The sequence below is a fragment of the Bombina bombina genome, chromosome 4 (genome assembly GCF_027579735.1).
Source record: "Bombina bombina isolate aBomBom1 chromosome 4, aBomBom1.pri, whole genome shotgun sequence".
NCBI lineage: Eukaryota > Metazoa > Chordata > Amphibia > Anura > Bombinatoridae > Bombina > Bombina bombina.
In genome coordinates, this window is record NC_069502.1 from 860639677 (window position 1) to 860652492 (window position 12816).

The 12816-nt window shown below is 37.5% G+C and overlaps 2 protein-coding genes across 2 annotated transcripts in view; one reads left to right on the plus strand and one right to left on the minus strand.

Annotated features, from left to right (window-relative positions):
* Nucleotides 1–3467, plus strand: part of LOC128657320 (zinc finger protein 154-like) — a 71420-nt gene extending 67953 nt beyond the window's left edge. The window contains exon 7 of the mRNA XM_053711619.1: nt 481–3467. Within this exon, the coding sequence (XP_053567594.1) occupies nt 481–1025 (545 nt within the window). The 3' untranslated portion in view covers nt 1026–3467. The remainder of the gene's footprint in view (nt 1–480) is intronic.
* Nucleotides 1–12816, minus strand: part of LOC128657999 (uncharacterized) — a 302915-nt gene that overhangs the window by 140052 nt on the left and 150047 nt on the right. The window lies entirely within an intron of this gene.

The window sequence follows — 12816 nt, forward strand, 5'->3', positions numbered from 1 at the left end:
TTTAATGTAAATATTTTACTTTTAAGTGTTCTTAACATAGGGGAATATGCCCTGCAGTACTCCATACACAAATCTTTATGTTCTAAAAAAAAACTAAATTGTATTTCCAAAAAAAAGAAAAAATGTATTAGATTTGTATTCATATGTCACTATTTATGTACATTGCTAAAGAATCACACACACTTGCTTTTCTAATCGTATTCCAAATAAATATATTTAAAAAAAATAATAGGTAAAAAAAAAAATACTAAAGCATTTATATTTATTTCAGTGACTGACACATATGGGATGCCGGGGAGTCTATAATATATTCTGTAGTATTCACTAAATTGCCTATGGGGGCTGGTGAAATGTGTAGGGTCATAGCTGATCCCCTTCTCTTGCAGTATACACTTATTCAGAATAGTTGAAGTGTTGTCAACATAAAATAGGTATGTTATTAATAAATAGCATTATTTCTATTATATTTCTTTTTAACAGGTAGTTCCATACACTACAATAATCCCTGTTACAGTCAAAATGCAGATGCGTCTATCAACCTTCTTCAGAATCAAACCAGCCATGTAGAAAATGTATGTTCTGATTGTGGAAAATGTTTTACTAAGAAATCATCTCTCATTGGCCATCAGAAAATTCATACAAGAGAGAAAGCATTTTCATGTTCTCATTGTGGGAAATCCTTTACTCAGAAATCATATCTTATTCGTCATCAGAAAATTCATACAAGTGAGAAACCATTTTCATGTCCTGAATGTGGGGAATGTTTTACCTGGAAATCGTCTCTTAAATATCATCTTATAAATCATACAGGAGAGAGAGGATTTTCATGTTCTGAATGTGGGGAATGTTTTACACGGAAATCAATCCTTATTACTCATCAGAAAATTCATACAGGAGAGAAAGCATTTTCATGTTCTGAATGTGGAAAATGTTTTATCCATAAATCAAATCTTAATAATCATCAGAAAATTCATACAGGGGAGAAAGCATTTTCATGTTCTGAAAGGGAGAAAAGTTTACTCTGAAATCATCTAACACAAGTGAGAAAAGATTTTCATGTTCTGAATGTGAAAAATCTTTTACCAAGAAATGATATCTTATTGACCATCAGAAAATTCATACAGCAAAGAAAGCATTTTTATGTTCTCACTGTGGGAAATGTTTTACTCTAAAATCAAATCGTATTACTCATCAGAAATTAATACATGTAAGAAACCATTTTCATGTTCCGAATCTTGGAAATGTTTTAACTTAAAATCGTCTCTTAAATATCATCATAAAATTCATTGAGGAGAAGGATTTTTATGTTCTGAATATAGAAAATATTTTATTCAGAAATCACATCTTATTACTCATCAGAACATTCATATTAGAAGAAATCAGTGTTTAACATAGTAAGTACAGAAACATAGTCCTTATCTGCACAATACCTAGAATACTGATGATTATATGTCTTCCTCTGGGGGGGGTGCTTTTGGAGTGGTTTGAGGCCCCCTCTGCACCTGAAGCTTGATTACAAGATGGCCTAGTGTGTTCATTATCACTAGGATGGCGGAGGATCCGGGATTTGTTAAAAAAAAAAGTTTAAATAGCCAAGTTATCACCTGGTGTAAATAAAATAAAAATGTATTGTATTATAGGTTTATAGAAGGGAACCCTATGTGCAGATCAAAGTTATATAAATATACCCAAAGACGGGGGAGGAGCCAACTACGGAGACAGCCGGACGTGTTCTTATGAAGCTCCTAGCTTTCAGATATAATTATATGATCTAACTTATTCATAAGGGGCTTAAATTTTCCCTTTGCTACCTCGGAACACTAATTTTTGTCTGCTAGGCAGCTGAGGAGTCTAGAGATAAGTCAATTCAAGTATATATCCCTGATCTACCTTCCTAAGCTACGCCACGAGGGCTCTCCAGGATCTATCTACTCCTACCGACACAGCAGTTATGGAGGCCTCAGCTATAACACCCATTGGAAAACAATAGTGTAAGCTGCCTCATTAATATTGAAGCACTAGCTTAGTTAACACCCTGTGACACACCTCTCCCTATCACAGGCAAATGTTTGTTTATGTATTCCCTGTTTTTTACAACTGTGAATGATAGTTTAAACTAGATAATACATTGTAATTTTGTACTTGGAATCACATGAAAATAGTTATAATGGTTGTTATGCTGGCGTGTGTGAAAAGTTCTAAGTATCAGGACCCCTAATACTACAAGACGTAGAACTCAATTACAACACCCACTAGAGAATAGCAGTATATAATATGTTTGCAGACTTGGCTTGTATGCATTGTTTAGACTCACATATCTGAACGTTATGATATATAAAAGGAGACTGGATTAACCCATTATAGCTTCGCCCCCCCATAATGGGTCCTTTACCCACTTTCCTCTAACTTAAGCGTCTCTTGCCCGCTGTAATCTTTCATCTCTTTCATAGTATACTTATTAGCTATATCCCCCCATGGCCACAGATCTCATATACAACAAAACAGTATCTCAGCTCTCTACTATTATACTGTAACTACTTAACGCCTAGATTTAGAGTTCTGCGTTAGCCATTAAAACCAGCGTTAGGGGGTCCTAACGCTGGTTTTGGTCTACCGCTGGTATTTAGAGTCTTGTAGGTAAGGGTCTAACGCTCACTTTCCAGCCGCAACTTTTCCATACCGCAGATCCCCTTACGTCAATTGCGTATCCTATCTTTTCAATGGGATCTTTCTAACGCCGGTATTTAGAGTCTTGGCTGAAGTGAGCGTTAGAAATCTAACGACAAGACTCCAGCCGCAGAAAAAAGCCAGGAGTTAAGAGCTTTCTGGGCTAACGCCGGTTCATAAAGCTCTTAACTACTGTGCTCTAAAGTACACTAACACCCATAAACTACCTATGCACCCCTAAACCGAGGCCCCCCCACATCGCCGCCACTCTATTAAAATTTTTTAACCCCTAATCTGCCGACCGCACACCGCCGCAACCTACATTATCCCTATGTACCCCTAATCTGCTGCCCCTAACACCACCAACCCCTATATATTTATAACCCCCTAATCTGCCCCCCCCCCCATGTCGCCGCTACCTACCTACAATTATTAACCCCTAATCTGCCGACCGGAACTCACCGCTACTATAATAAATGTATTAACCCCTAATCCGCCTCGCAAACCCTATAATAAATAGTATTAACCCCTAATCTGCCCTCCCTAACATCGCCAACACCTAACTTCAAGTATCAACCCCTAATCTGCCGACCGGACCTCGCCGCTACTATATTAAATGTATTAACCCCTAAAGCTAAGTCTAACCCTAACACTAACACCCCCCTAAGTTAAATATAATTTAAATCTAACGAAATAAAATAAATCTTATTAAATAAATTATTCCTATTTAAATCTAAATACTTACCTGTAAAATAAACCCTAATATAGCTACAATATAAATAATAATTATATTGTAGCTATTTTAGGATTAATATTTATTTTACAGGCAAATTTGTATTTCTTTTAACCAGGTACAATAGCTATTAAATAGTTAATAACTATTTAATAGTTACCTAGTTAAAATAATTACAAAATTACCTGTAAAATAAATCCTAACCTAAGTTACAATTAAACCTAACACTATACTATCATTAAATTAATTAAATAAACTACCTACAATTATCTACAATTAAATAAACTAAATTACAAAAAAAACACTAAATTACAAAAAAATAAAAAAAGATTACAAGAATTTTAAACTAATTACACCTACTCTAAGACCCCTAAAAAAATAACAAAGCCCCCCAAAATAAAAAAATTACCTACCCTATTCTAAAATAAAAATTTAATAGCTCTTTTACCTTATCAGCCCTTAAAAGGGCCTTTTGCGGGGCATGCCCCAAAGAAAACAGCTCTTTTGCATTTAAATAAACATACAATACCCCCCCCAACATTACAACCCACCACCCACATACCCCTAATCTAACCCAAACCCCCCTTAAAAAACCTAACACTAAGCCCCTGAAGATCTTCCTACCTTGTCTTCACCACGCCGGGTATCACCGATCCGTCCAGAAGAGGGTCCGAAGTCTTCATCCTATCCGCCAAGAAGAGGTCCAGAAGAGGCTCCGAAGTCTTCATCCTATCCGCCAAGAAGAGGAGATCCGGACCAGCAAACATCTTCATCCAAGCGGCATCTTCTATCTTCTTCCATCCGGCGCGGAGCGGGACCATCTTGAAGCAGCCGACACGGATCCATCCTCTTCTAACGACGTCCTAAGTCCGAATGAAGGTTCCTTTAAATGACGTCATCCAAGATGGTATCCCTCGAATTCGGATTGGCTGATAGGATTCTATCAGCCAATCGGAATTAAGGTAGGAAAAAATCTGATTGGCTGATTGAATCAGCCAATCAGATTCAAGTTCAATCAGATTGGCTGATCCAATCAGCCAATCAGATTGAGCTTGCATTCTATTGGCTGATCGGAACAGCCAATAGAATGCGAGCTCAATCTGATTGCATTCTATTGGCTGATCGGAACAGCCAATAGAATGCGAGCGCAATCTGATTGGCTGATTGGATCAGCCAATCCGATTGAACGTGAATCTGATTGGCTGATTCAATCAGCCAATCAGATTTTTCCTACCTTAATTCCGATAGTCTGATAGAATCCTATCAGCCAATCGGAATTCGAGGGACGGCATCTTGGATGACGTCATTTAAAGGAACCTTCATTCAGACTTAGGACGTCGTTAGAAGAGGATGGATCCGCGTCGGCTGCTTCAAGATGGTCCCGCTCTGCGCCGGATGGAAGAAGATAGAAGATGCCGCTTGGATGAAGATGTTTGCCGGTCCGGATCTCCTCTTCTTGGTGGATAGGATGAAGACTTCGGACCCTCTTCTGGACGGATCGGTGATACCCGGCGTGGTGAAGACAAGGTAGGAAGATCTTCAGGGGCTTAGTGTTAGGTTTTTTAAGGGGGGTTTGGGTTAGATTAGGGGTATGTGGGTGGTGGGTTGTAATGTTGGGGGGTATTGTATGTTTATTTAAATGCAAAAGAGCTGTTTTCTTTGGGGCATGCCCTGCAAAAGGCCCTTTTAAGGGCTGGTAAGGTAAAAGAGCTGTTACATTTTTATTTTAGAATAGGGTAGGGCATTTTTTTATTTTGGGGGGCTTTGTTATTTTTTTAGGGAGCTTAGAGTAGGTGTAATTAGTTTAAAATTCTTGTAATCTTTTTTTATTTTTTGCAATTTAGTGTTTGTTTTTTTTGTAGTTTAGTTGATTTAATTGTAGATAATTGTAGGTAGTTTATTTAATTAATTTATTGATAGTGTACTGTTAGGTTTAATTGTAACTTAGGTTAGGATTTATTTTACAGGTAATGTTGTAATTATTTTAACTAGGTAGCTATTAAATAGTAAATAACTATTTAATAGCTATTGTACCTAGTTAAAATAAATTTAAAGTTGCCTGTAAAATAAATATTAATCCTAAAATAGCTACAATATAATTATTATTTATATTGTAGCTATATTAGGGTTTATTTTACAGGTAAGTATTTAGCTTTAAATAGGATTAATTTAATTAATAAGAATTATTTTATTTCGTTAGAATAAAATTATATTTAACTTAGGGGGGTGTTAGGGTTAGGGTTAGACTTAGCTTTAGGGGTTAATACATTTATTAGAGTAGCGGTGAGGTCCGGTCGGCAGATTAGGGGTTAATAATTGTAGGTAGTTGGGGGCGGCAGATTAGTGGTTAATAAATATAATATAGGGGTCGGCGGTGTTAGGGGCAGCAGATTAGGGGTACATAGGGATAACGTAGGTTGCGGCGGTGTACGGAGCGGCAGATTAGTGGTTAAAAATAATATGCAGGGGTCAGCGATAGCGGGGGCGGCAGATTAGGGGTTAATAAGTGTAAGGTTAGGGGTGTTTAGACTCGGGGTACATGTTAAGGTGTTAGGTGCAGACTTAGGAAGTGTTTCCCCATAGGAAACAATGGGGCTGCGTTAGGAGCTGAACGCTGATTTTTTGCAGGTGTTAGGTTTTTTTCAGCTCAAACTGCCCCATTGTTTCCTATGGGGGAATCGTGCACAAGCACGTTTTTGAAGCTGGCCGCGTCCGTAAGCAACGCTGGTATTGAGAGTTGCAGTGGTGGTAAATATGCCTGTACGCTCCCTTTTTGGAGCCTAACGCAGCCCTTCAGACAACTCTAAATACCAGCTTTGTTTAAAAGATGCAGGGGAAAAAACCACGCGTAGCTAACACACCCCTTTGGCCGCAAAACTCTAAATCTAGGCATTGGTTTGCAAAGAGTGGTCTACTTAGCCCATCTTTCTACAAAATAGAGATATAGCTACGATAACCTATGTTTATAATACTCCTCATACAATATAAAAGAGACCCTATATTCACCTATGTGAAATCCCCCCTCTATACTCATCTGAAAATACAAAATCATGTATGCGCTAACTGAAAGATAATAACCATCACATCTTTTGTATAAAATTTATAGTCTACTTTTAAATTTGTATCTTTTAATTGCATACCCATGTGGGCTTGTATTGTACTGTCTTATTATTTTGTTGGTCTCAATAAAAAACATTTAAAAAAAATAATAATATATATACCCAAAGACCTTTATAGTTGATAAACGCTTGTTTTTAAGGGCATTGTAGTCAGGTGATCACTAAAGTGGTGTATTTTTTTATTTTGTTTAATTTATTCTCTAGGTTCCATTTAACCTGCTGGGGTGCCTTAATTTGTTACAAATAGCTAATATACCTTTATATCAGTATTTAAAAGAGTTGTTCTTGATGCTGGTATCCCTGTCTATATTGAAATATTCTATACTTTAAAGGACATAATACTTAAATGCTAAATCACTTGAAAGTGATGTAGCATAACTGTAAAAAGCTAACATGAAAATATCACCTGAACTACTCTATGTAAAAAGAAAGCTATTTTACCTCATTATTACTTCAGCTAACCAGGGTAAGTTCTCTGTGAACTGTTATACTTCAGCTTCTGTCCAGCTGCAAGTTGGGGGTAAAAACAGCAGCAGCGCTGAGGTAGTGCATTACTTTGCTGTGTTCTCATGATATTTCATTGAAATCTCATGAGATTTTATAGTAAACTTCCTTAAACCGAATAGTAAAATAACATGACTGTGCCTGCACATGCCAGATACACACTCCCTTGCAAGTCCTGGCACTAGCATCCTGATTACAGTGGGGTGTGAATACTTAGGACATTTTGAGGTAAATATCTTCCTTTTTTACATAGAGATGTTCAGGTGATATTTTCTAGTCAGCTTTTTACAGCTATGCTGCATCACTTTCCATTGCTTCAGCATTTGTGCATCAGGTCCCTTTAAGTATTGACTATAGAAAAGCTGTGTAAACATAGGCAGCAGAGGAAATTGCACTCCCAGTGGATTGTAGCAGAGAGAAGTTATAAAATGTTAATTTTAAATTGTTCTTATTGTCCTTTGGTATACAGACAAAATAAAAATCATATGTGTGTACAGAAGTTGATAAAATAAGGATATCTGACTTCTTTGCAAGCTCAACTTATTTTAATAGGTTGGGTTTTTAAAGAACAAGTCAGCTATTTCATATACAACAAATAAACCTAAAGAACTAATTTATCATACATTTTATATTCTGCAGCTGGTATAACAAGGCTTTGTAGACACATTATGGAAAAATAATTTACAGTACGTTGTCCTTTTAAATTGGCCAGGTGTATAGGGTACAAGGGGAGCCCCTAAAATAACATCAAAAGTGCAAGTTGTCTGGATAAGGAAAGCCCCTATGGCTGCAATAAATACATGGTGCTGAAATAAAACACTTTTCTTTTGATTTTCTAATGCTAATTTATGTAGAAAAACACTGAATTATTCTCAATTTCTGTTTATTTTAGAAATGTTAACTAACTCACACTGTGTATTGTTTATAACCGTGTTTATTAAAATTGTAATAAAAATATACATTTCTGTCACACCTTTGTTTTACATTTCTCACGTCATGATGTGTATATATAATTATAATAGTTTGAAACATATATATATATATATATACATACACAGTATATATAGTTTATGTGGGTTTCTTACTGAAAAATGGTTTCCAGTAATGCTTAAAGGGACAGTAAAGTCAAAATTAAACTTTCATAATTTAGATAGAGCATGCCGTTTTAAACGACTTTCCAATTTACTTCTATTATCAAATTTGCTTTGTTCTCTTGATATTTTTTGTTGAAGACTAAACCTAGGTAGACTGAACCTAGGCATTGCTCTTTAAAAAAGAATACCAAGAGAACTAAACAAAATTGATTATAGAAGTGTGACGGATACCTCGACAAGGTATCTCTGTCAAAAGATTCTTCTTTAGCATGGAACCTGTAGCTGTAGAGCAGGAGAAATAATTTTACCAAGCTTAACACAAACACAAAACACAAAGCTTAAATACACATTTGCCAAGAACCTTATCAGATCCTAAAATCCCTGCTCCTCCAGACAGGCTGGCACCTCCATAGGAACAATAGTCACATAGGGATCCCACAATAGTTAGGTCACGGTTTTGGGGTAATCCCAAGAGAGCGGTGGTTATTGCTAGGTACCATCGGAGAGCTCCCGGCCCTGAGATGTCCCAGTCCAAAAAGCAACGTGATCCGTCGCTGGGGGCCAGAGCGGCAGTTGATCAAAGGGTACGCCGGGTCAGCCAGCGGTAGAGGGGGGGTCCAGTGAGCTCCCTCCTGGCAATCACCCCAACCCTTGCGCCTCAAAGTTAGTAAAAATCCCCAAAAGAGCAGAGCTCTGGTGCAAGGGGCCTCTGGAGCGACCTAGGTCAAAGTTCAGCGGGGATCCCTAGTGAGCCCAGATGTCGAGTAGATCCATAAGATCCCGGCTGGGTCTCGAGGATTCAGGGAAAGGGGCCAATGGACAGCGATCAGCTCTTTATGGGCAAGGTGTAATTCTAGTACAATGGAAGCTGAGGAAAACACAACAATCCACAGTATGGGAGGAGGTAGCCTTGGCAGCCTGGTATCCGTGGCAAGAAGTAAATTGAAAATTGTCACACACTATCCAATCGATTTGTTTGATATTGACTTTACTGTCACTTTAAATGTGAATAACCTCTAAAACTCAAAACAGCTCAGCACAGGGGTGTGAAATGGTTCAGCAACTAAGGGGTAAAAGGGACATTAAACACTTTGACATTGTAATATAAAATGCTTAATTGTGTATAAAATAACTTTGCAATATATGTTTATTAGTAACGTTGTCCCCTTTTCCAGTAATGTAACTTTCATCCTCGTGAGTTTCTATAAAGTAATAGGAGATGTCGTGTTTAACCTATGTTTATCTTATCTAATCTCTTTTGCTGAGGAAAATAAGAGACAGATACACAATAGGTAAACAATGACTTTGTGGAATATAAAGACTTTAAACCCAATTAGATAATTACTTTAACAAAACACACAGCGTTTGTTTGCATCACATATTATCTGTCCATTATTGTCCTCAGCAGAATAATCTCATGACATCTGATCACAAAATACTGAAGTCCCATTTCTTGTTGAATCTGCATTTTTCTACTGGTTACAAACATGAGCCTGATCTAGGAGCCAAATATTACAAATGTATTTTATCTTGCGGGTCCTCATGGAGAATTGTGCACCATATGATATATAATAAAATAACAGTATTAGTTACATACCCACAGGCAGAACTTTTTTTCATTTTCTGCGATGAGAATTTTTTAGTGAAAATGTTTCTACAGTGTCTCTAAGGAGCCGGTGTTGCTGTGTTTGTTGAGCACAGGTTCATGTACAGCCTCGCTGATGTCTGCTTTACGTTCCCACAGTGTCAGTCTGCCTAGGAACCTGCTCTACTGTACTGCTGGGGTCTATATGCTTATTTTGTAGGGGCTGCTGCTCCATGCTTATACTGCTGATGTATAATATATGCTTCCTAAAGTATGGCACTTAAAAATTAGTGTATATATATATATATATATACATACACACACATACATACATATACATACATACACAAACATACTGTATATAATTTTTTTTTTATTATTACAACCTCAGAGTTGATTCCAGTAAAGAGATCTAAAAAAAAAAAAAAAAAAACTGGAAGAACAAATATAATACACACCCATTTAAAAAATAATTCTGTTATACATCACAAAGGCTGATGCTTTTCCCAAATGAGTTAAAGGGATATTCACAGTATTCTGAAAAAGGCTCGGTAAGGGTCCACAACCCCATTTTTCCAATACTGTGCATATCCAATTAATTATTTGGTAAGGTTTCAGCTTCTGTGATCTCTACACACAATATAGAGATCACATACACACACACACCATATACATACACAACATATACATATATATATATATTTTTTAACAGGAGTGTACTTTTTATATCCACTGTATATGTATGTGTATATATATATATATACACACATATACAGTGGATATAAAAAGTACACTCCTGTTAAAATGACAGGTTTCTGTGATGTAAATAAATGAGACAAAGATAAATCATTTCAGAACCTTTTCCACTTTTAATGTGACCTATAAACTGTACAACTCAATTAAAAAACAAACTAAAATATTTTAGGAGGAGGTAAGTAAACAAAAAACCTAAAATAATGTGGTTACATATATATAACTGAAGATGTAGCTGTGTTCAGAATTAAGCAATCACATTCAAAATCATGTTAAATAGGAGTCAGTACACACCTGTCATCATTTAAAGTGCATCTGATTAACCCTAAATAAAGTTCAGCTGTTCTAGTTGGTCTTTCCTGACATTTTCTTAGTTGAATCCTACAGCAAAAGCCATGGTCCGCAGAGATCTCCCAAAGTATCAGAGGGATCTCATTGTTAAAAGGTATCAGTCAGGAGAAGGGTACAAAAGAATTTATAAGGCATTAGATATACCACGGAACACAGTGAAGACAGTCATCATCAAGTGGAGAAAATATGGCGCAACAGTGACATTACCAAGAACTGGACGTCCCTCCAAAATGTATTAAAAGATAAGAAGAAACCTGGTCTGGAAGGCTGCCAAGAGGTCTACAGCAATATTAAAGGAGCTGCAGGAATATCTGGCAAGTACTGGCTGTGTAGAACATGTGAAAACAATCTCCCTTATTCTTCATATGTCTGGGCTATGGGGTAGAGCGGCAAGACGGAAACCTTTTCTTACCAAGAAAAACACCCAAGCCTGGCTAAATTTTGCAAAAACACATCTGAAGTCTCCCAAAAGCATGTGTGAAAAGGTGTAATGATCTGATAAAACAAAGGTTGAACTTTTTGGCCATATTTCCAAAAGATATGTTTGGCGCAAAAACAACACTACACATCACCAAAAGAACACCATACCCACAGTGAGGCATGGTGGTGGCAGCATCATGCTTTGGGGCTGTTTTTCGTCAGCTGGAACTGGGGCCTTAGTCAAGGTAGAGGGAATTATGAACAGTTCCAAATACCAGTCAATATTGGCACAAAACCTTCAGGCTTCTGCTAGAAAGCTGAACATGAAGAGGATCTTCATCTTTCATTATGACAATGACCCAAAGCATACATCCAAATCAACAAAGGAATGGCTTCACCAGAAGCAGATTAAAGTTTTGGAATGGCCCAGCCAGAGCCAAGACCTGAATCCGATCAAAAATCTGTGGGGTGATCTGAAGAGGGCTATGCACAGGAGATACCCTCACAATCTGACAGATTTGGAGTGTTTTTGCAAAGAAGAGTGGGCAAATCTTGTCAAGTCAAGATGTACCATGCTGATTGACTCATGCCCAAAAAGACTGAGTGCTGTAATAAAATCGAAAGATGCTTCAACAAAGTCTTAGTTTACGGGTATGCACACTTATGCAACCATATTATTTTTGTTTTTTATTTTTACTTCCCTCCACCTAAAAGATTTCAGTTTGTTTTTCAATTGAGTTGTACAGTTTATAGGTCACATTAAAGGTGGAAAAAGTTCTGAAATGATTTATCTGTGTCTCATTTATTTACATCACAGAAACCTGACATTTTAACAGGGGTGTGTAGACTTTTTATATCCACTGTATATATACATATATATATATAAATATATATATATATATATATATATATACATATATACATATCAGTGACGTGCAGTAATAGGAGGCAGGGGAGGCAGCGTCTTCCCTGTCCAAACAGAGAAAAAAGATTTTAAATAAGATTTATTAAAAAATAAAATAAAGTATTTTTTGTCCTGTTTTAATTTTCGACACGTCCCCCCCAGGGTACCCCCCCCGCCGGTGATTACCCAAATCATTTTAATATATATGCCAAATGCTGCCAATGAAATTCAGCATCCATGTTGCGCAATAAGGAGGCAGTGAGCCGCACCGCTGCCCTCCATTGATTGCACAACATGGATGCTGAATATAGTTCTTAGCTCACTTAGAGCTAGCGCCACCCAGTGGTGTCTCACCGGGCCCCATACATGCTCCAACAGAGGCGGTTCTCAAAACTGCCTCTATGATGGAGCTAGATCCACAGCCAATCAGAATCAGCACTGCCGGGGAGTCATGACGTCGGAATACTCGTCGCGTGGCGTCAGGCGGGAAGACACAGTACAAGCAGGAGGGAGCTGCTGCCAGTGCATGCCTAGACTGTCACTGCACTGTACTGTGACTGTGTACGACGAGGGAGTAGCCAGGAGCGGCGGAGCCACAACCACGTGTGTCACTGTCAGGACAGTGAGTGAGGAGGACTGTCTTCCAGTTGTTCTGTTCTTTCCAAGAGGGCCAGGACATGTAGTGA